This window comes from Scedosporium apiospermum (genome assembly GCF_000732125.1).
Source record: "Scedosporium apiospermum strain IHEM 14462 chromosome Unknown SEQ_SAPIO_0105, whole genome shotgun sequence".
Taxonomy (NCBI): domain Eukaryota; kingdom Fungi; phylum Ascomycota; class Sordariomycetes; order Microascales; family Microascaceae; genus Scedosporium; species Scedosporium apiospermum.
The window spans coordinates 176,281-199,276 of record NW_015971806.1 but is presented as its reverse complement, the minus strand read 5'-3'; the positions used below and the strand labels follow the sequence as shown (position 1 = coordinate 199,276).

The 22,996-nt window shown below is 50.4% G+C and overlaps 4 protein-coding genes and 3 pseudogenes across 4 annotated transcripts; 4 read left to right on the top strand and 3 right to left on the bottom strand.

Moving 5' to 3' along the window:
* Positions 1-1,075: 1,075 nt before the first annotated feature.
* On the top strand, positions 1,076-3,640 carry SAPIO_CDS6625 (Uncharacterized protein; the record flags this gene model as incomplete). The annotated part of the gene is made up of 3 exons (XM_016788676.1): positions 1,076-1,133; positions 1,197-1,272; positions 1,351-3,640. 3 exons carry the CDS (start codon positions 1,076-1,078, stop codon positions 3,638-3,640), a joined length of 2,424 nt encoding a protein of 807 aa, XP_016641720.1.
* Positions 3,641-4,243: 603 nt separating this feature from the next.
* On the bottom strand, positions 4,244-5,086 carry SAPIO_CDS6624 (annotated as a pseudogene; the record flags this gene model as incomplete).
* An 863-nt stretch (positions 5,087-5,949) lies between these two features.
* On the top strand, positions 5,950-7,925 carry SAPIO_CDS6623 (uncharacterized protein; the record flags this gene model as incomplete). The annotated part of the gene is made up of 2 exons (XM_016788675.1): positions 5,950-6,673; positions 6,754-7,925. The coding sequence occupies 2 exons, from the start codon at positions 5,950-5,952 to the stop codon at positions 7,923-7,925; spliced, it is 1,896 nt and encodes a 631-aa protein (XP_016641719.1).
* A 2,879-nt stretch (positions 7,926-10,804) lies between these two features.
* Positions 10,805-11,710, bottom strand: SAPIO_CDS6622 (annotated as a pseudogene; the record flags this gene model as incomplete).
* Positions 11,711-14,365: 2,655 nt separating this feature from the next.
* Positions 14,366-14,875, top strand: SAPIO_CDS6621 (annotated as a pseudogene; the record flags this gene model as incomplete).
* Positions 14,876-17,581: 2,706 nt separating this feature from the next.
* SAPIO_CDS6620 (uncharacterized protein) lies at positions 17,582-18,364 on the top strand (the record flags this gene model as incomplete). Its single annotated transcript, XM_016788674.1, has 2 exons — positions 17,582-18,142; positions 18,341-18,364. The coding sequence occupies 2 exons, from the start codon at positions 17,582-17,584 to the stop codon at positions 18,362-18,364; spliced, it is 585 nt and encodes a 194-aa protein (XP_016641718.1).
* A 1,697-nt stretch (positions 18,365-20,061) lies between these two features.
* Positions 20,062-21,077, bottom strand: SAPIO_CDS6619 (uncharacterized protein; the record flags this gene model as incomplete). Its single annotated transcript, XM_016788673.1, has 5 exons — positions 20,062-20,127; positions 20,315-20,709; positions 20,774-20,878; positions 20,948-21,007; positions 21,074-21,077. 5 exons carry the CDS (start codon positions 21,075-21,077, stop codon positions 20,062-20,064), a joined length of 630 nt encoding a protein of 209 aa, XP_016641717.1.
* Between the last annotated feature and the right edge of the window lie 1,919 nt (positions 21,078-22,996).

The following is a 22,996-nucleotide window of genomic DNA, read 5'->3' as shown; positions in this document are numbered from 1 at the left end:
GACTTGTGATCTATTACCACTTCGTGGCGCATGGGAGGGGGAATGCTATCGTGGGAGGGGATATAAACTAAATCAAATTTTCGACAAGACAAACTGTGGGCCCAAGTGGGAAATGATGCTCCATGCGCCATCTTAAAGGCATAAAAATTTGTCCAAAGGGCTGTCTTGGTCCCGCCCTTGACGGTTGGCCCAGGGCGTCGGATTTTAGCCCAAAAGGGTATCGACTGCGATTTGGACTGATGAGAAAGTCTTGGCTCTGCACAAAAGGGAAATCAGAACGTCAATCTTTATCCATGAAGTTGTTTATCGGCAGTGGGGATTCTCAAAAAAGGGGGGAGTGGAGTGGAGAGTACAAGCTCATGCATGCGTGCACCAGCGGAGATGCTGTTTTCCACAGCCCATCGAGGGTTTCGGTACGCGATGACCAACCTTCAAAATCTCGAGTGGACTCTTTCTTCGTTCCGACAGCCACTCCCAGGCTCGGGATGGGATATTAAGTTTCTTGGGGTTTCTTCACCTATTCCAGAAAGGAAAGGATCCTCGATCTCGGATCGTTGGGTCGCCCTAAAGTTCCTCCGTGGCTTACGGACAGGGGTGGCACGCTGTCACACCAGGGTAATTTCTAGGGCTGGCCAATCGTCGCGACTCGCGGACACTGTCAAGAGGCGATCCTTGGCCCGATGGAAAAATGGCGCCAGGGGTCGCCGTTGAGAACCCCTGAGCCCTACGAAGTAGCGTACACAGGCAACACTACTTCCGTCGACTTGTGGTGCGAAGGCTTCTCAAGCCACCAATACGAATTGCGTGGATATCGGAAAGATGCAAGCACCAGTTTCGACTAACTTAGCGCAACGGCTCTCCCTTGCGCCTGGAGAGAGAGATCCCGCCCGCGTATTGACTGGGGAAAGGCAGGCATATAAGGAGCCGATGACCGTGGTCATTGAACCCCCATCAGTCCCCGTCCCCCCTCTCAGTCGAATGGGAGAAGGCTCTTCTGTCACTATTCAGTCACCCGCAAGATAGCCGATTCGATATTGAACTGTGGTGAACACACTCGTTTTACAGACCCACAGCCATGGCGGAAGTAACCGTTGGTCAGGTGGCGGGTATCATCGCCTTCATCTTTGTCGCTAGTAAGAAGCCCAACTTTCAGTCATTTGAGAAGACCGTCAGTTAACGCCGGGGGTAAACTACAGTTCAGCTCATTGCTCCTCTCGTTTTGGGACTTCTTCTCGCGGGCTATCTTCGTGACTCTGAGACCGCAAGCACATGGTAAGTCTCGCTCAATTTCCAATTTCTCTATGAAGATGAGCATATGAGCATTTACTGATAGACTCTTCATCCCATTAGGACTAAAGTAAACCAGAGGCTGGTCACGACGTTGTGGCCCGCTCTCCTTCGGTACGATGTCTCCGGCGGATCCCGCAACCTTCGCTTCATTATCAAAATCCTTTCTGCTTGTTTCCCCATCATCGCGATTCTTCTTGCTGTTGCAGGAATAGTCACGCCCCTTGGGCTGGGAGAGGAGCTTAACATCCTGTCGTCCACACCGGGTCGCTTTGAATATCTAAGGGATATCAGCCCCTACGGCCATGCGACTTCGGAAAGAGGAAAGGCTCGGTTGACGCGAGTCTGCACCCAGGGCTTTGGTTTTATGTCCGGCCCGATCGGCTGTCCTTACGTTGGCGATGTCGTAACTGTTGACCGGGACAACGGTTCGGTCACGTACCACTTCCCTGACGAGGGGATGTCTCCGTTCATTCCCGACATCCTCAGGGAGATTTTCTCAAGCGGAACCAAGGGAAAGCGTACAACGATCTCTAACTACTTCGATATTGAATGGCGACAACTCTCCACCACCTCCAATAAGATCGTCAATAACAACAAGACTTTCGATGCAGGCCTATATCGCCAGTTGGACTCGTTCATCCTTGACAACGAGTACAAAGTCATAGAGGGACTCGTGGTTGATGCGAAAGACGGCGGCATTGGCTTCCGGAACCATTCCATTCCGGTCGGTCTTAGTCGAGGTGCCACCTGGCAGGAGGATATCTTGTTCATCGAGCCGGAGGCTGCCTGTGTGAATACTAACTTGACCTTCGACTTTACCATCGACCGCGGGTCCACCTCCTCCTCGGGCATTAGCAACCTTCGCCTAGTCGACCGCGGAGGCTTCGTCAATCTCAACACCACGTATCCCCAGTACGACCATGACAACGCGCAGAGCAATCCCGATCTCGTTGCCCGGGCCTATAAGGCTGCGTACCTCAACAACGCCCAAACTATGCTTGTCCTTAATGTTACCAACCAAAATGACGAGAAGAAGGGGTTGAAGGCCTTCGCCTACATGAACTCACAGCTCGGCAAGGAATTCGAAATGCCCACTAGTACCCTCGACGACTACAGAGCATTGGGGATATCGAGCGAGTTCGGCCAATACCTTCACTTAGAGTTTGCAAACTTGTCGTTCTCAAGCATCCCTGATTATCCGAATCCCTATAATATCACAAAGGACGAGTTCGATTCAATCACGACAATTTGCTCCGGCTCCGGCAGCCTCGATATTGCAAACATCACCAATATATACACCGGCTGCGGCCTGCTACGCGGTGCCCCGAGCCGAACCGACGGCGGTTCTCCATCTCTGCTCGAGCACGGGTCAAAATGGTCTAGTCCAATGCACGCGTGCGCCGCCACCGTCCGAGCCATCGTTAAGACCGTCACGTTCACGTATAACGGAACGGATAACAACGGACTCGCTAGCCTGAGGGTCGATAAGATTGAGCCGAAGAAGTACGACGACGAAAAGGACATTCCGCTCTGGGGCTTCGAAGAGTCCGGCCTGAACGTCGACGGCATCCAACCCATTTGGGGTCTGATAAGCGACGACTATGCCTCGCACGCGAATGTGTCGAGTATTCGCCAGCCCTATTTCCATCTTCCGGGTTACCAGGGCGGGTTTGCACCTTCGCTGACGCCCGTTATGGACCGAAATATCCCAGGCAGCGACTTTGCTTTCCTGGCGATGAACCGCGTCTTTGATATCTCCGACGTTGAGTGGCCTTTTGACCTTGTCGGCCTCGCGAGCATGGCGATCTTTACTCGATGGCAGAAGCTTTCCACAAGCCAGGATGAAGCCGCCAAAATCCTCAACCTCATGTGGACAGACATCTCGGCCTCTGCCGTCGTCGGCACCAGAGGTGTCCTGGGCCCGCTGAACAACGGCGATGAAGCCGAGGCAGCCAAGGTTTATGTCCGCCCCATCGGCCACAGGGTCACGTACAACTTCGTTTACGGCATCCCGGCCTTTATCCTCGCTCTCTTCCTCCTCACCCTCGGGGCCTTCTGGCTCGTGTCGCTGTGTCTCGGCAAGGCGAGCCTGGAAAAGCTTCGCCGTCGGCTTCGACAGGTGTCTCCGGGCAGGATCTACACGACTTTCCTATACCCGGAGACGAGTACTCTCATCATGCCAAGCAAGGATTGGCAAGTTTCCAATGGAGGCAAACTTGTGGTCGTCAGTGCCAATGCGAGCGGTGCTGGTCGACCTTTCGCCGCCGCGACGGGCTATGCTGCTCAAGTGCCGCTCATGCAGCCAGGAATTCCTATGAGTCCGTACGGCGAGCAAAAGCCGCCACTCTAAAGGTTACGATGGGCATGATGGGCATTTTCTCATTTTTCTGATAATTTGTACGAGAACGCCAGTCATTAATTCAATCTTCTTTTATGTTTTTGACTGTATCATCAAGAGGACATACAGCTTTGGGATTCTTGCCGACCTTTACGACCGTTATGTGCACTCTTTTCTATTCTCGTTTGAGAGCTGAATTCCCTGCAATACGCATCCCAGTAATACCACTGAACAAATTGTCAAAAGGTTCCTTGTGTGATAGGGCAAAATCTTCCAGAATTCAATCTTGCGTGAGCCAATTTTTCGCGTCAGACTTTCAACTCTTTAGAAGAAGAATATCGCTAAGACTACAACCACAGCCCAGGACGCGCTGACGGGGGTATTTCGAGTTTCGTGATATTTTCCAGGGCTTTGTTCAGTGGCGACTTTGACCAGACAGGGGGCCTTCAATTATTTACCCCTGCTACCTCCGTGCGTTTCTCATCTCCAGCATTCCGTATTTTTTCTCTACAGAGTATATGAGGGCTGAAAAGTAATCTCTAGGCTGGTGCCAGGCAATTTCAATTCTCTATCTAGATGATTATTTTACTGGCCGCACGGCCTAAATTCCAACTTTCAACCTTGCCTAACGTGGCTCATTGACTCGTCCACTTCTGGCCAACCGTATCTCCCCTGGGCCTCCAAAGAGTCCGACAGCTCCTTCGCAGCCCTGAAGCATTCCTCCCTTCTGAATGCCTCGGGCCAGCCATGTTTGCGGTAGAGCTGCCGAATGTACTGGATGTCCAAGTCGGTAGGGAAGTTCTCTTCCGTCTGCGCCTTGAACTCCTCCTCTGTGACTTCATCCTCCCGCTCCGGCACGCTGTCCGCCTCGAGGGTCTCCCTGCCGATGCACGGGATCAGCTTCAAAGTCCTGTACTGCTCTTTCAACTCGTCAAAGAAGGACGGGATATCTTTGAAATCAAGTTGATTTACTTCGAGCATGTCCTCCGTGATTTCGCCGTGGAGGACGTTCAGGACGAATTCGCGACCGCCACTTTCATAGCCCCAAGCGATGTGGATGCAGTGTTTTTGGTCGACGATCTCCCCGCCGTTACACCAAATCTCTAGGTACTCCATTCTTTCATCCTCTTCCTCAAAGAAGTCCCGCTCGACAGCGGTGTAGTCCACTAGGTAGGACTTGTAGTGGAACGCCTGGTTATTGTGCTTGAAGTAGGGGAGCCTGCGCAGGACTTCAAGGACCTCTTCGGACTTGATCTCGGCGTAATTGTCGGGGATCAATTCGCCCCATCCCTCCTCTGGAGCGACTTTAAGGTCGGCTGCGTTGTAGTGGAGAGTCGTGAGGAATTGATAAAAGTCCAAGAACGTGTCGGCGATCTCCTCCGCAGAGTAGGTCGGGAGACCGGAGTTCTCATCCCCCTCCTCCTCCAGAGAGTAGTTGTCCGACTCGTTGTCGCTCATCGTGGAAAAACTCCCGCTTGGAGAGCTGGGGCTGCTTCACTGGTTAGCGGACAACCCCGGCAACAGGGCTTCCCACATGTGGAGTGTGGATTGGCCAAAAGAGTGTCTCTCTTACCAGCCAGGGCTTTCTTCTCGCACAGGAGTCGATTCTGCAAATCTTCTTGTCGTCGGCTCTAGTAAATGCGAATGCGGGGAGAAGTTGGAAGGTTTCCGACTGATGCAAGAAATTGGCTGAATTATTGTCCTCGGCTTCTTGTGTAGCGTGGCGGGTCGCGGAGGCGTGATAGGATCGCTCCCTGCAGAGTTGATGCAAGGGCTCCTCACTGCCCCCCTTGTTCGTACGACGTCGTCGTGACCACCCCGGTAGAAGGATCAGTTGATGGTGAGTTAATCACTAAATGTGGAGTGCTCTACTTCGTATGCAGCATGCATAAATAATTAATGTAAGCCAAGCTGTCTCTGAGGACGTGGCGGAGCCCGATCCTTCCATCCCTCAGACCAACTTCCGTCTTACTGATTGGACATCGACGCGCCTGGGCCCATGCATACGTTTCGGTTTCAGCCGCAATCTGTGAGAGCAGAACAGAAAGCAGCAGTCCTTACTTACTTCAAACCATGATGAGTAGCTTTTCAGCGTCATCATCGCTCGCTTTTTTATGAGCAAGCGCCGATAAATACCGTCTCGCATGTCGCAGTCGCCAGTGAGGAAGATGATGTCCTCACAAGAGCGAGTGTCTAGCTCTCCATCACCGCCCCTGAGGCCGTATCATTCTCCCCACGTGTCCGACCGAGTGAGTGAAGACGGAGCGCGGTCTGGTGAGCCGCTCTCGTGGAATCCGGCCGAACCCTACAATAATTACACAATGAACCCACCCGCACAGTTCGGGTCTATCCCGCAATCAGGCCTTCCAGTGCCTCAGCAGATTCCAGTAACCCAGCAAGGCGCTCCAGCACATGTCCCTCCGAATGGAACCCGGCAACTTGAAATTTCCAACCCAGACTATGATCCGCTCATAGACACATCTTCCTCCTCCCAGAAGGAGGAGCCGTACCCTACGAAGCGCACTTCCTGTCTCGATGTCAATATCGGTGAGGATAATTGGCTTTTCGAATGCCTCAGTCTCCTCCTTAGCATCGCATGCATCGGCGCAATCGCAGCGGTCCTGGGCACAATGGACAACCGACCGTTATCACAGTGGCATATGCCCATCAACCCCAATGCCTTGATCTCCATCTTTGCCACCGTTGCAAAAGCGGCTTTACTCTACCCCGTCGCCGAATGCATCAGCCAGTTCAAGTGGTTGTACTTCCGCCGATACGCCCGTAAGACTATCGACATGCAACGGTTCGATGATGCGAGCCGCGGGCCCTGGGGGTCTTTTTGTCTGTTATGGCATTCTAAGAGAAGGGACGCCTTGGCAGTCATCGGCTGTATCATCACCATTTTGGCTTTAGCGATAGATCCATTTGCTCAGCAGATCGTCTCCTTCCCTTCTCGGACCGTCCCCAGCGATACCGCTACTGCGTGGATACGCAGGGCCCAGGCATATGACTCTGGCACAATAGTTCGCACAGGTCTTGCGAAAGGTAAGTCTTCTATTTCCTCTCATCCTCTTTCCTCTCCTCGTCCAGTTCTTACTACGATTACCAAGCTGACAATTCTGCAGCCCAACAAATTGAGCCGGGGATGCAGGGAGCTATTCTAATGGGGATTTACGGAAAAGCGGGAGATCCGCACTTCTCCTGCCCCACGGGAAACTGCACATTTCCAGATCTGTCCACCCTAGGTGTCTGCGCATCTTGCGAGGATGTCACAGCAGAATCGAAGAGCAAGTGTGCCCCGGGCAACGGGGCATCCATCATCTCGACCTGCAACGTCACCACCCCAGGCGGATTCCAACTCTCGGCGACATACGGCAAGGGATCCTCCGCAACCTCCTATTGGACCAACCTCAATTCGACTGCCGCTCGTGGAAACGGTTCGGTCAGCCTCGCGACCTTTGCGCTTATGAAAGGTCCTCCGGACAAGCATGGAGCTGTCAACGACGAACGGACCGTCTCCGAGTGTAGCATCCGGTTCTGTGAGCGGACCTATCGAGCATTTCGCGTCACCGATGGCTCGCCAGACGCGCCCTCCTACAACTTTCGGGATATCAACATGACTTCTGTCCTCTCCATTGAAAATGCCCCCACCGCCACCTACGTCGGATACGGGACCCTCCCCGCGACAGACAAACCGACCAACAGCTTCGTAATCAACAGTGCGGACTTCAATGCTATTTCCGCCACCCTCATCGCCCTATTCACCACCAGCAGGTATTCCGACAATGCCCAGGATAGTAGCGGCGGCCTGGATGAGCGTGGCTTCGACATCTCCAACACTCTCTTCCAGAGCACCAACTTATCTCATCTGATGGACAACCTGGCCGACCGCATGAGTGACTATATCCGCAGCGTGACGGCTACCGATCTCGTCTTCATTAATGACGCTGTAGACGATGCCGCTGCCATGATCAATGCGACCACCGTCACGGTAGAGGGAATTTCATTCCGCGAGGAGACGTATGTCCATGTGAGCTGGCCGTGGTTCATCCTTCCAGCTGGAGTGGTTTTCGCGGCTGCGGTATTTCTTCTCCTCACCATCATCGTTAATCGGGCTAGTCGCGGCCAGATCTGGAAGTCGTCTATTCTGCCGTATATATACCACCCGCTTAGCGGGGAGATGGTGGCGGAACAGAATAGTTTGGAGAAGCTGGGGGAGATGAGCGAAAGGGCGAGCAGGACGAGGGCGAGATTGTTTAGATATGAGGACGGGCATTTGAGGCTTGCGGTATCGTGATGGTGGCGATGTTTCTGTATTTAAGTTAGTATCGAAATGATATTTCAGGTTAAGGCCTGTTAATTTACGTACGCGCCACTGGTTAAAGAGGTTCCGGTCGTGGACATAGCTTGGCGCGGCACCAGAGCGATGAACTTGGGCAACCTCCACCTCGTCTCCAAATGGCTATTATACTATTTCCGACTCATCACTGCAGCCGTCTAGTATTCATTTCTATCCTCATCTCGTTCGTGACTATAGCCTGGGCAGGCCGGCCAAGTGATGTCGGAAACAACAATGGCGGTGCTCACGGTATATTAAATACATTACGAAGCCGTATAAGAAAGAAGTGGCCTCGGAGAATCCCCATGGCGATCTCCCCAGGGGCGATTCGACCTCGGAATATATCCCAGAATCAAATGACCAACGGTAAACATTGGACTATTTGCTAGATGGTGTAAGCTCTAGAAAGAAGACCATGAACCGCTTATGTATATTCTCCTATGCGACATTTGGAGCAGACTTCATGATCGACAAGGCCATGATGAAGCGAATAAGATGAACGTCGGAAGTGGAGATGAAAGCTGCATTTATCGCCTTCATGCTCGGTCCGACAATGTCGAATCGGAACAGATTCAACTGCTTACAATAGGGTTTTATAGTAGTCTTTCGCAAATGCTAGTCTTAGACCTCGGAGCGCAGCAATCATTCAATATTCAACAATGATATCGACAGGACACGAACTATTGATTCAGAGACCCTCTAGGCTATAAGAAACATGACAGTCTAAGAGTCCCTTGCGGAGCTTCTAGTCCGCCTGGGTTGTGACCCGGCTGTCTGCAGAAATCATCCCCATGTCGATGAGCTCCCTAAACCTCGGCTCTGAACCTGTTCACCTACTTGCGCACCTACGCAGTCGCTCTCCGGCTCCTAAAGTCAAAGACAACGTAGTCCCCCTCCATAGTGTCCCACAAAATCATAAAGTCCTCATCGTGTAAAAAGGAGGAGCCCGGAATGTATACCAGTCCCAACCGGCTCCCCGTAGGACTTTCCGCTTCCGGGTATATAAATTGTCAATAAAGATCTGCTCTTTATCATGATCCCATGCACTATTACCCTCACCATAAGCCAATATATTCGGTTGCTCTGGTCCCCGTTCCGGACATTGGCCATTAGGATGAACGATAGGATCAGGCTCAAAATAGCAACGAAGCCCTGCCGCCCAGTCCTTCCACATAACGTCCACAATGGCAGTATACTTCCTGTGCCGTCGACGGAAGAACTTGCGACATGCCTTCTGGAAAGTGGCAAAAGTGTGTGGTTTATGCTGCGTGCTGATAGGGAAGAGCCTGTGGCACAGCATTGCAGCCATGGCCGGTTGGGTCCATGTTGCGTGCCAAATCCTCAAGGACGAGGTTGGGGGCGATCTCAAACAAAAGCTCAACGGGCAGGTCTCTAATCCCTACAGATTCCCGTTTATGCTGTAGACCAGCACGCGAAAGGCTACCCATTTCACTGTAAAAGTAAAGATTTGTGCTCAAGCTGTTTTGTGTTTTGGGAGATAGTTGGCGGTTGAGAACAAACGTAGCCCACCGTCCCGCGAAAACGTGATGAGAGGGTTCAAGCCCAAGACTAAACCTAGGCGGACACATGAACCTGTAGAGTCACCCCATCCCAAACCGTCGTTACTCGTACCGAGGCGAGTTGGAACCGGTCGTTGAGAATGAGACGAAAACGAAACGTTGGCCAGGGATAAAAAGAACCCTCTTCGCGTCTGGGAAGAGATAAAACCCACCTAAAATCAGTATTTTCCCGACATCCGAAAGAACTGTTACACCGAGGCGCGGTTCAAAGAAAGAGTTTGTCCAATGCTGACATCTTTCTCGTAAACTAATATCACATCGTTCTTCTCTTGCTTGCACCACCTTCACGGTGACTCGCCTTCTCCACGTCAATTATCCAACCTATTGCAGACTTGGTTGAGGTCCTTAACCTCTAAGTGGAGGGCTATCTCAAGGATGCATCAAGGCCAGTCATTTCCTGTCCATCCATCCAGAACAGCGAACTAAAATTTGATACCTAGCCTACGGTGACTCGTTCTCATAGACATCAAAACATTATATTCTCCCGTTCAACACATCTCTCGCCGCCTACCAAAACTCTTCACGGCCCCTTGAGCTCCATCGATGGAAGCAAGGCAAAAGATTTCAGGCGAGCTCTATACGAAAAACAAAACGGAAAGCCTCGACCTATTCTCCTCATATTCAAACCCCTTGCCAACCAGCCAGACTTTTACTCCGATCCTCAACTCAATATTCTACTTATCGTCGCCTAACACCGACCAGATTTGATAGAGCGATACCGAGATCAAATTGAGCTCAAGGATTCGAGCTGGTCCTCGTCCGAGCATTCTGTGACAACCTCGTTCGAGCAGGCTCATGGTGTGTCACAGAATCCACAAATCCATCTAAAAGTTCAACAGAAATGAACTAACTGACAGTGTGAAATATGGGTTTAATTTTGTCCATTTCCAACCTTTATAGCGACCGATATTGGGCGGTACCGTGGACATTGCAAAACGCCCACGACTACGTCCAGGTATTATCGTGCTATTAGAATTGGCTATCAAGACAACGGCCAACTGAGGCACTGGTAACGCCATCGTCATACATAGCGGGCCCAATCAAGGAATCAATGAAATTATTTCTGTAAATGAAGAGAGTGATGTTGAGAGTATAAGGTTTGAAGAGCACTCTATTATCGTATCTAGTTGGATGATGAGGATGAAAATGGAGATGATGGTGTTGAATTTGATCAAGTGAAACTTGAGGGGCGAAAAGGAGGGGGTTGGACTCAGGATTTGGGTATTCAGCATTGACTCAAGGTCCACCCGCCATGCGTCAGACATCTCGACCAGCGCCTAGAGGTGTCCAAATCCCGGCATCTATGTCCCGTTTCAGTCGGCTTTTGAGTTCCTCGGGCGCCTTCAAAGATCCACCCCGCGCCTCGAACCAGGCATCTTCCTCGGGCGTGTTTTCTCTCCCAAAGTAGGCATTTCTGTAAGGGTAACGCCCAAACTTGTCCACGACGGGCTTATGGATGTCCATGAGCTTGCAAATCCAATACGCGTACGTCTGTACGGTAGCCCCAGACCCAGGTGGTCCTTCCTTGATCATTTGGGTAACACCATTAAGGTTGGACATGATGGCATCTCGCTCTTCACGGTGGGGATCGGTAGTGTTAGTCTCTTGTTCGACGACTCTGCGGGTCTCCTCAGAGAAGATCAGAGCCCGTTCTTGGTCTGAAGCCTCGTCTGAGTGGACGAAAGGGCAAATTTGCCAGGTTCGGGCAAGGACCCAGAAGTCAAGGGTGGCAAATGTCTTCCAGCGACTCCATGCCCACGGCTTTTGCTCGTCGGGTAGGGCGTCCAAGGTATGCGCGTATTTAACGCTGATGACATCGAAGTATGCGCATCTCCAGCGGCCATCAATGCCTTTTAACAAATGCCTGGGCATCTGGTCTAGAAGTAGCTGCAGCCCCAGGGCCTGGCGTGGGAAATCATCCCGTGAGGGTGGCGGGAGGAACTGCAATAAGTCCGGCATAGACGACAGCCCAACCTTACTCAGAGCTTCTAGAACGGGCCAGATGCGCTCAAACACCTCATCAGGGATTGGGGCCTTGCCTTTGAACTGCTTTTCGCCAACATCCTCAAAGTCAAGCGGCTCAGTCATGGGGAAGGGGAGCTTGGCATTGACCAGGGTCTCAAATAGTTCATGGGTAAGAAGAGTCCTTAATTGATCCGCCATTTCGACATGTATTCGGATAATGCAAGAATAGGAAAGCTCAAATTATTGGGCGGGGGAAACAAAAAGCCATTTGCGTGGAGGAAAGACAAGGGCTGTAGACGGCAATTGGCGATGGGACGTCGTTGGGGATTCAATCACGCCATGCGGACAGAAAAAAAGGAGAGGGGGAGAGTGTGAAAGGCAAAAGAGACCGAGGGAAACGACAGGGAGAATAAAGCTGCATACAAATCAGAAGCGAGTAGAGGGGGACGATGGATGAAGTCGAAGGAACTCTCCTAGTACACTCCCCACCACATCCCACCCAGAAGTCGGAAGGCTCGGTGCGGTGTAGAAGCGGCAGACCCCCCCGCCTTCAGCTGCCTGACCAACAATTGATATTATGGGCATTTCAAGCTTACGAATTCGAGGCGCAAATGGTGCTACTGACTTGCATGAAGCAGCTAAAGATAGAAATCTGGGCCGCACTAGGGCATACTCCATCGCCATGTGACAGCTATATATATTCCTACATGCAAGTACTATGTCCTTTCATGCGTTCAAACCAGCGGTGATCAGCAAGCATGGTGGTATTGGTCTGGTTCCTGCGATTCCTACTTCTTGGCGTCCTTTCGGACTCCTAATAGTATATAAAGTGGCCCTGCAGGTCAAGTCACAGTCACATTGCGTGAACCACTCGGTTGCTAGCAAAGCATTAGACAGAACTAACTGCATATTGCTTCAATTGCGACGAGGCGGTTTTGATACATCGTAACCCTCAATTATCACCTATTCGCAGATGCGCAAGGATGCTGCTAATTCTCACCAGATTTGTCCAAACTACCTCATAGCTCAAGTCAACTTTTCTCCTGAAGCCCTCGCAATCAGCCCTCAGTACCCATCAAGTGCCATCTTCTCCATTGCCCATTCTTCATTATCAGAAAAGAGGAATAAATTGACAAAGCTCTTTCTGAAATGGGAGCTTGGAGTAAGAAGAGTTTATTCAACGGCATTGTTGTCATTGTACTCTGCATCGACTCATTAGCTTATTTCTAGTCCCTGGTTGTTTGCGAAGCTGATGGAATCTCGATCTTACCAGCAACATATTCAAGATCCACGTCACGACGCTCCTCCTGCTGCGGAACGGTGAGGGCGACAGCCAGAGTAATGAAAACGGCCAGCACCGAAATGAAACGAGAGGTCTGCATAGTGGCGAGAGTTGTGAATACCGAGATGCAGTAAAACAGAGTGAGAAGGAGAGTGGTGAACACGTTGGAGTCGTAGGGAGAGCTGACTTGAATCTTGTTGATTGTTCGATAGTTGATGAATCTGAGGGAAGATGGGCAGATGGGAAGATGGGGAGGTGGGCAGATGTATGAGACTTTATACATATAATCTACAAACTTAGCTTCTAAATCTACTACGCTGCTGGCGGATGGTGACACCGCTGATTTGTTCCATACATCCCACCCATTAAGAGTATAATCAATATGGGTACTTCGGCGCTTTGATATATAGGCTTCATGATTCCACTGGGGATAGCTAATGCACATATGCTTATACTTCGTGAGTTAATTTTTTTTTTTTTTTTTTTTTTTTTTTTTTTTGGCTATGACAAGGTGTTCCCAAAACACCGCTTAGCTGGGGCATGGAGACTCCGATATCCTGTTGGATCATGCAGATATTGGGCTTGCCTTGGGCTTGCCTTGGTCTTACTGGTCAGGTTTTCGCATCCGCTCTTGGATGCACAAGACGTTACACGGCGTTTGTGGCGAAGCATCGAGGTGGATCTATGCCGTAGCAGTTCCTTTGGCAAAACATGTTGATGCAGTCATCATGTATGCATCTGGATGTATCCATGCATCCCATTGCATCCGTACCATTGCAGTAAACACTCCCACAAGACCAGTACTAAACGATCGTCCAACAAATTACAGCCTCCCGCCGCATAACACCACTCGTACCCCTCAAACACTGGCCCAGTCCTATCCCTGGACACATCCAAACACGACGTCCAACTGAGGCCATGTTGGCCCGCACGCCGGAGGTATCAATTTACCATCCAACTTTTAACCGAATCCTAGCCCGAAGGGCCGGAATATCCATTTAGGATCGGTGTAATCGAGAAGCCCCTTCAGCGGTCACTACTCCAGTCTTCAGCGTTTGACATTGCTGAGTATCCGTCATGAAGGAGACTGAGTACAGCAGAATTTCGAGCGCGCCGGAGCCGAGAGACTCAACCTCGGTGAGCGAAGATGATAGCTTGCTTATGGAGAAGACATCATCGATAGTTTCAAGTCGACCGACGAGAAATTTCATTATTGGTTTATCTCTTTTGAACCTTGTCCTCTTTTCTGTCTCAACATTGCTCTTCGGAACGTGGTTCTACAACAACTATCTTGTACTCAACGCAAGATTCAGGAGAGTGTCATCATACAGTAAGGCCTCAGTCTTTAAGTCTGGAACCCACCAGACTGATCTTGTTATCAGTATTAACTTTCTCCAGCACCTATTCATGACCTTTTCCGCATCCAGTCGCAGGTCAAGAAGATAAACGGCACATTTTGGCCACCCGAGAACCCATCTATGGCCAGACAATTCAGTGAAGAGACGGATAGTCAATGGGAGGACTATGCAAGAAACCGAATCTTTCCTGTAACAGCACGGCAACTTCGTGCCATGGGCGTCGACCCGTCCACGGCTGCAAAGCTAGACGATAAAGATTGGGGCCTCGGCGACGACGCTTACGTGGCTGCTCTCGACGTCTATCACCAACTCCATTGCTTGAACTCGCTCCGAAAACTAGCACACGGAGAGCTCTATCCCGAGGCTTTCAAGAGTCGCGAGACGCCTCAATGGAAGTTTCACATTGATCACTGCGTCGACATTCTCATGCAAGAGCTCCGGTGCAGCGGCAACCTCAACCTCGTCACTTACCACTGGGTCGAAAATCACGAAAGACCGTTCCCGATATTCAGCATCAACCGCCAATGTGTCGACTTTGACGCCATAACGCGCTGGAACCTGGAAAACACCCTCGACGTAGATAGGTACACGAAGATCGTCAGGAAGCCGCCGGGAGTCAAGGAGTTACCCGCCGCCGATGACTGGTACAGGCTCATGAATCCGAATAAGACGAACCCTAATCACCTGAACGGGGCCAATCCTGGTACAAAGATCATCATGTAGGTTGAGCGGCAATAGAATGAACGAAGGACTTCGGGGTACAGGGGTACATGTCACTACAGGGTTTGTGCCAATATCATCTGAATGCATTGCCTGACCTTCCGCCCATTAAAAACTCTTGTTGATGGTTGGATTAGAAATTGAAGTTGGCAGCCAAAAGAATTGACTCGTTCCGCATTTTCTTTTCGGTATATCACGTCGCGGCATGTTCGTCGCTCCCAGAAAATAATGGTGCCAGAGTTGAAGCCAACCGGCTTAGGGCCCTGTTACCAAGAGGGAGGGAGCGGCAGGCCTTACTCGGTGGGAAAAATACAGAGAGTTGCCAACTTAGTTCTATCATTGATCTATGTAGTAGAGTACACGAAATTTCTGAGGAATATCTCAATGGCTTTAGATAGTACTAAGAAAGCTATGTCATCTTTGGAAACCCGCATTTTCCGACCAATGCGTGCAGTCTTGTCATTCTTCCACGCCAATCTGGACCAAGGGTCAAGTTAACACAGTGATCTGTGTGGCCAAAGTTGTATATCGACACCTCGATTGGCCGCCCTGTCTTGTACGACCGTAGTTGCATGTCCATCAAGTAAACGCAATGTCGAAAATGGAACTCGGCCTGGGTCCAAATAGTTCTATACTCGCCACGCCAAACTTCTTCCTCAGGCATCTGATGCTCCATATTCTCATCGTAGTAGTATGTGTAGTTTCCCTCAAGAAGATATTTATTCATCAACTCGCGGTCAGAGCAAGATTCGTGGATCCATGTCGAAAGCATGAGATCGAATATGCAGCCTCGTTCGCGGGCCTCAGCGGCCGTTCGACCACAGTCGATCGATTCGGTAAAACTCTGGTCGGGGTTCGCCGAAGCATTGAGCGGTCTAAAGTGGTGATGTGGGCCCTGGCTTTTGGCGAAAATGCCGATGAAGATGACAGCGATGACGCCGGAAGTAGCGAGGAGAAGGAAGATTATGAGTGAATGGAAGCGTCGGGTCCTGCGAGCCCGCGACTGGATATGCAGTTGGGGAGGTTGTGGAACGTCGGCGTCGTTCTCTTCCGAGCTTTGTTTGTTGTAGTCCCGGAGCAAACTGTCTCGTTGTTCCGAGAATAAAGTTTCTTCCTTGGCAGCCATCACAAGATATGAACCAAGGAAGTTGGGTGGTGTAAAAGTATTGGCGTGAGAAAAAGGTTCAAGGCCAACGCGATGTTAGCAATGGTCTAAATTCATTGTGTCTTAGACCGAGACAGAGAAAAGAAGGAAGGAAAGTCGAACAAAAGCTATTGACGGGCGACTCTTTTTGCTACGAAATGGTCACCATCTAGCATCCCCGACCATGGCACGGGCATAACTCGTTACGGCAACATGATGATGGTCTCCTATAGTTCTCCCCTCCCCACAATCTAGCTCCAAAAAGCCCTCGACCACACGCCCGCCATGTCAGACACACTGAATGCCACCAGGCGACGAAATCGGTATCAAAAAAATCCTCCACGGCTAGGCAAGTAGGATGTTGCCCACCGGACGTTAACCATTCGGCTGACGCATTCCCTTAATGTCGTAAGGTGGCACAAACACATACACTAAGCGTTCTGGGCCAGGCGGGGACTATCTACACTACACTCCTATGTGGGTTCTCATTCGAATCCCCGACCTCCATTTCCCTATCATCTCACCGCCCCAGCGGGGTCGGGTTTTCCATGCCGCCATCGGTGTCTCCATGCGATGGAGGGTCGGCTCAACTCGCCCTGCGCTGCCACCTCTGCCTTCTTATCTCTCCGGATGGAGATCGGTGCTGCATTCTCGGACTACGGCACTTTTGCTATGAGCGCCAAATTGAGTGTAGTCCTGCGTAACCTATCGGCGTGCCTTCCCAGACGGGGAGTGCGGCGTAGCTGCTTTGCATTGAATGCATTGAATGCGCATTGAATGCATTGAATGCATTGAAGACAAAAGGACTTGCAGAACAGGTAGCGGCACGGCACGAGTAAGACCACCCTTGCATTGGAGTTCCTCTGATTGGGCGCTGTGCCCCCGTTTGGCGTTGTTTTCCCCGCCAACCAACAGCCCTGGTATTAGTTTTCACTGGTCCGGTAAATGCCTGCGCCATTGTTAGGCATTTTTCGCCATCTGCGAACTCACCATGGACGTGCGAGCTGTAGGGAACTTTGCTATTTCCAATCATGCTCTGGTAGATGGATTGGTATGACCGGAGCCCAAGACCAACAGGGCCGATTCCTTCCGCTGAGCGGATGAGGACCCCCGCTTCCTCGGACGCGATCCTTTATTCTGCCCAATCAACGTAACAGAGGAGGGGAGGATTCCATGCCACGCGCGGCTCTTACGGGTCCTCGTCGCGTCGCATCCTCTCCGCCCCACCCCTAACTCCCACCCTTCGGCTCACACAGGGAGCATCAGCGACAAGGAGCTCCGGAAGACAAGAAATCCCTGCACCCGATAGGAGGTATGGCACAGACGCTGGCGTCTGGTACTTTTGTCTGGGCGTAGAGGTCACAGAGAAGTATTCAGTACTTCGGCAATAATTGTGGTGCACCTTTCTCAGCTATTCTGAAGCACAGAGTATGGAACCATGTCGCTAGATCTGGAAGACAAGAAATCTGGCATCTCATATACACTTTTGCTTCTCAGGGCAGTTCTATTTTCCCTGGCAGAGAGCGGCATGCCCCTCTTGTTCTCAGCTTCTCCCATTGTTCAAAATGGAAGAGCAAAAGCACAAACTACTCGACAATGATTATCAGAAGCTCCGATATGAGAGAGACGACTCTCTTAGCAGTCTTGAAGCCTCCAGCTTCACCCTTCCTGCGAGCGACAAGCATCAGATGACACGGCGACGATCTACCATCCTCATTCTTTATGCCATCTCTGGCCTAATCTTTGCCGCTTTTTTCTACCTTCTAGGTCTTTATTCTCCAGCTACTGTCTCCGATCCATATCTTTCCAAAACATTTGGGTCGGGACATTGTGGTAATTCTTCGGAGGAAGCGCTCAAGAACGGCTGCGTCTTCGACTTTATACCCGGAGCCTGGGTACATCCCGACTGCTACGATGAGGAGCTTGAGAGAGAATTCATGGAACACGGCGATTGGCACTGGTATGCCGACCCCGAGGGCAACGAGGAGCTGTCGGAGGAGGTCATGAGACGAACAGGTGGCCCGAATCCCACCTACGTCTCACTGGAATACCACGACTCCCACTGCGCTTTTACCTGGAGAAAGCTCCACCGAGCAATTCTTCTAGGGAAACCAATTGATAGCCAGGTTGGTGAATATCCACATACGACGCATTGTTCGCACACATTGTCCAGGGCAAGGGATGGCCAAAAGTACCCACAATGGAAGGCACCATCGAGGTTCTTCAGTATATTCACACATTGTGAGCTACCTCAGAAGTGTAAGTAGAATCCTATCCATACCGACTACCTGACATTGTCGGTTAACATGAGGGACATCACATAGATCATCGGCCTAAGGGGAAAGTAGAGATGCATCGGGGCAAGAATACAACTTATTGATCTTGCGCCGAGTGCGTATTCTCACGGACATATGATTCATTCATCACGCCTCTTGACTTGCTTCCCCTGTTTGCGCATGGAGTCCAAGAAGGTAGGGTAAGAATAGAGCGATTGGAATGAATCTATGAAGCTGTTATAGCCTTTTTGTGTGCGTGCTGGCTCTGTGTCTGACTGGCCATGGATCAGAGTCACGACCAACCAGTAAGAAAAAATCCAACTTCTAAACAGGGATGGGTTTTAGGAGAGCACACCCCGATTGTTGAAGTTTATTCCTCCCAGGCCTCCCTCAACCTATGGGGTGTAAGTTTATAGCAGACTTGTTGGAAACGGCACTGCTGGCCGTGAACCGGGGCGGCAATCCTAGAAAACCAGTTCCATAGCTTTCCAGCTAACATGATCTGAGGCTGCCATTATCTAGAAGAACAAATCAGCCACTATTGGAATCTTTTGATCACAGCTTTGCCAATAAGATAGAGGTATAGTTATGTGAAATAATGTTAGGATGAAATAAATCTCATTTCTATTGTTCATAATTATGTCCTGTTAGAAAGCCTCGTCCCAAGCCTTTCGAGATTTGCTCTAGTGTGCTTAGGCCCAATGCTTGCCACGCCGGCCTGCTCGGCCAGTTCTGTCGGCCTTGTAAGTTGCTCCCTGGCAAAGGGCGGTGAAATGGAGCAGTGCAGCCTACCCGCTCATCACAAAGACGAAAAAGGAAACAGGTGGTCAATAGTCTGGAACAATTCCTGCAAGAAGCTGCTGCAAGGCCCCGCACAGGAATGGACAGATGTCGGTTCTGTTGATCAATGGAAATAACACCAGAACACACAAGAAAGGGACCTCTGAATAGGGAGAGGTGGAAGGATCTTGTAAGTGTCTAATAGGGGACACTTGGGCACACAAAACAAGTAGTAAAACGATCTGGAGTCACCACATAAGAAGATCCATAAGAACTGGGTAAGAATGAGGTCAATTGAATCAAGAAGTACTAACTTGAAGAACTAAAAGAGTAACTGTCCCTAATGAGAGGAAAGAAAAGATAGCTATTGCCAGCTTTGTGGCAAGGAATAATGTTTCTCCACCCCTCGCCCTCTTCTTCACAGGAAGAAGGACTGCATCTTCTTCCCCACAGTCACCTTTCTCCCCATCACAGTGGTTGTAAAGTAAAGTCCTTCTTATACTGTTCCTCGACTTAAATTATATGTAAGAATCTGTGGTACTGTCTTTATGTCTCTGGGATAACCTAAAGCTGATACTATATTTACTTAGTACTTGATATAGGACTATAATAGTAGGCTGACGTTCACAGACTGGTACGGAATTACATGCGAGGATCTGTAAGATTGGGACAGCATACTGGGATGGAGCGTCACAATAAATTTATATACCTAGGACTGGAGAAAACATTTCATATTATGGAATGGAAAAGAAAACAAAGCATGAATTTTGACGCCTTATACTGCAACTATCGACAACATGTGACAAACTAACTCAACACACACATCTAGGATGATAGGGTTGACCGTGGGAAGAGACCGGGCATTCGATCGCAACCTAACCGCTTTCCGTATGCCTTCGTAAGCGGGCTTTCTTGGGCCTACCTAATTGCTTGCATTTGGCCCATTTGGGGGAATATGGCAGGAGCTTGAGCGTTCTGAATTGCAGGCCTCATTGGAATCTGCTGAGCTGGAACTGGCTTACGCGCAAGTGCATTTGGGTGAACTTGAACTCCTGCTGCGGTCGTCTTAGGAGGCAGACGCAAGGGAGTACTCTGAACGCCCAATCCAACGCGTCTTTGCCTGCTCCATCGAACACTTGTGATGAAAGAAAACAAGGCCGAAAATCCAAACGCAAGCCATTGCAAAACTTGAATGACCCTGCCCGCCGTGACCTGCAGCCCACCCGCTTCTCGAGAACTCACATATTCCAAGGCGTTGCCCGTTTGTGTGATTGAGACTGCCACGACGAGGGCAAGCCCAGTGGAAATATTGAGGAATATGGTTGGGGAACGGTGTAGAAAGCGGCTGCCAAAAGTGTTTTCGGTGGCAGCACCGCTTTTCTTCGCGACATAAAGACTGAGCAGGAGGAGGAGGAGGCTAAAGCCGAACAGGGCCGCCGCTTCTGCAATGAGACTGAGAAATATCTTCCTCTGTAGGTCGAAGGCAATTTGCAGAGGGGAATCTTGCTGCCTAGTCTCTTCGCCTTGCGCCAACGGCTGACTCGCCGGAAGCCCAAGAGCAGTACCTGCATCCGCCGGAGAGGTTCCATATGGTGTGGTAACACAGGAAAGAGTACTGTTGAGTAGCACACAGGCACCTTGTGATTATCAGTATATTGAAAAACAACTTCGGTCCAACCAGTGAGAAACAAGAAGCCATACCAAAGTAGCCAATGCGGACCGTAAGACCGGATGACGTGTCGACACTCGCAAGATAAATCGACGGGAGGGCAGGAGATGTCGAAGTACACCCGGCAAGGGAGAGCGCTAGAATTTTCATATACTCAGCATTTCTGGAACAAAAATTAATTTATCATCAAGAGACATATAACTTACCATAGAAGACGGCGATTGGAACAGGAAGAAAGAAAGTAAGGTAGGTGAGGGAAATGGCATCTGACGTTATAACATTGGGTTAGTCTCATCTAAAAAGCCAGCATCTGACCATAACGGAATACTCACGCATGATGTAAACGGTTAGAAGGGACAAGTAATCAAGGAAAGAGACTTGGTTGGTAATGCTGTTGATACGAGATCAAAATGACTGGGAGAATGTGATGAGAATGTGATGGCGAATGTGATTGCGACATGAATCGATCATCCCGGACAGAATTCTTGCAGCCTAAATAGCAAGAACTCCCACGATACAATCCTTCACGTCGTTCATTGCTTCGTGGTTATCGCCGGCGTCCCTTACTGGCCGATTCAGGAGTGGCTTTGGATGGATCTCCTACAACCACCACCTTGGACTTTCTGAGTAGTATTTCCATTTCACAAAAAATAGGCTGATTTCTCGTCACATTTCGTGGCTCAACTTTGGGCCAGCGCTTCTTGACGCTGGCGGGCCACCCACCCCGTCATGGTCTGTCTCATGTGTCCCTCCGAAATAAGTGGAACCCTCTGAGCAGTCTGTTCGATCTTTGCGGGTTGGGGACACAAACCTTCACACCCTCACGGAAAAATTGCATTCTTATTGGCTCCTGGTTTGAGCTACTCGCCTGCGGTTCCAAGCGGTCGGGTCGTGTTTCTGAAATGGGCCAATGAAATCCCACCGTACGCGCATCGGCGACAAACCTGAGCACCACCCCTCGCTTCTGCTCTCGCAGTCACAATCCCGCCGATGCGACCCCCTCCGAAGTTGAAGTGGAAAGCCGCACGACTAGAATAGATTTCTATTTTTCTAGATGGTCCCGGACCAAGTTCCGTGACGCTTCGCCTTTGAGGAGGGAGCCCGGCCTGCCCCTGGACCCATGGCCAAGCTCGATCAACTTTGCATTCGCGAGCCATTGGCAAGTGTATCATTCGAGCTGTTGCTCCATAGCCGGCGGCTAAAGACCGAATCTCACTCACCCGCCCAATCGTCTAAGGTGTCGTCGGACAAGCCACCCACTCTGTCACCCACACTATCTACTAAGACCTTTTTTCTTTTTGAGGGATGATGGGGTCATCATCCCACCCTGTTGGCATTGCTGCGCACCCTTCATGGCTTCTGGATGGGCCTTCTCCGGTGAGGCTCATCTTGTGACCGATTCTAATACCACCCACACCTTCAAGCACGCAGGTTCTGGACCGGTCCATATAGGACTAACGAAGGTAGCATCATGAGATATGATAGCTTTGGAGCTGATCCCTCCGCGCCTGTTGGATTCACTAACCGCCTTAGCCCCGCGGCGCAGGTTGTGAAGGTGTGAGTATGTCCACAAGACCCAAAGTATCTGAAATCTCATTCGAGAGTCCGTATGCAGTTGGTCGTCTTGAGACATTCCTACTCCCTTCCTGGGGTGTCCGCGAGCCACACCTTTTCCGGCAACTGACTCATATCCATTGGAAATGTAGAAGTGTGAAAATGGAAAAAAAAATATGCCACGGCTAATGTTGAGGCACGAGGGCTCATCTTGGAACATCTGCTCCAAGGGTTGGTTAGACAACTCAAGACTGATGAGAAACGAATCTCATGCTAACGGCGCCTCCAGCAGAAACGGGCGTGTATATAAACCCAAGATGATCCCGATTGGAAACCTCAAAAATTCATTCTCTCCATCGCACCTCAACCACCACACTCAAGCCACTCAGAAATTTTGACAATCCCTCCATATAACAACGCTCCAAGTCCACACTTGAACGACCCTTTCTCAATCACTAAATTCTCTCTTCACTTTCCACTCTTTTCCCCCTGTGGTATTCAAAAGAACACTCAAATCAAATCACGTACACATATCCATCTCGGACCATCAACATCCCGAAACACAGTCGACTACGCCAATATGCCCCATCGCGTGCTTCCTGAGTTGTGCGAGGAATGCTCCTCCGCTCGCTACGGCCCGGCGCCTCTCATTGAGAGACCACTCCTTTGTGAGGACTGTGGTGGATCTGGGGAAGGGGAAG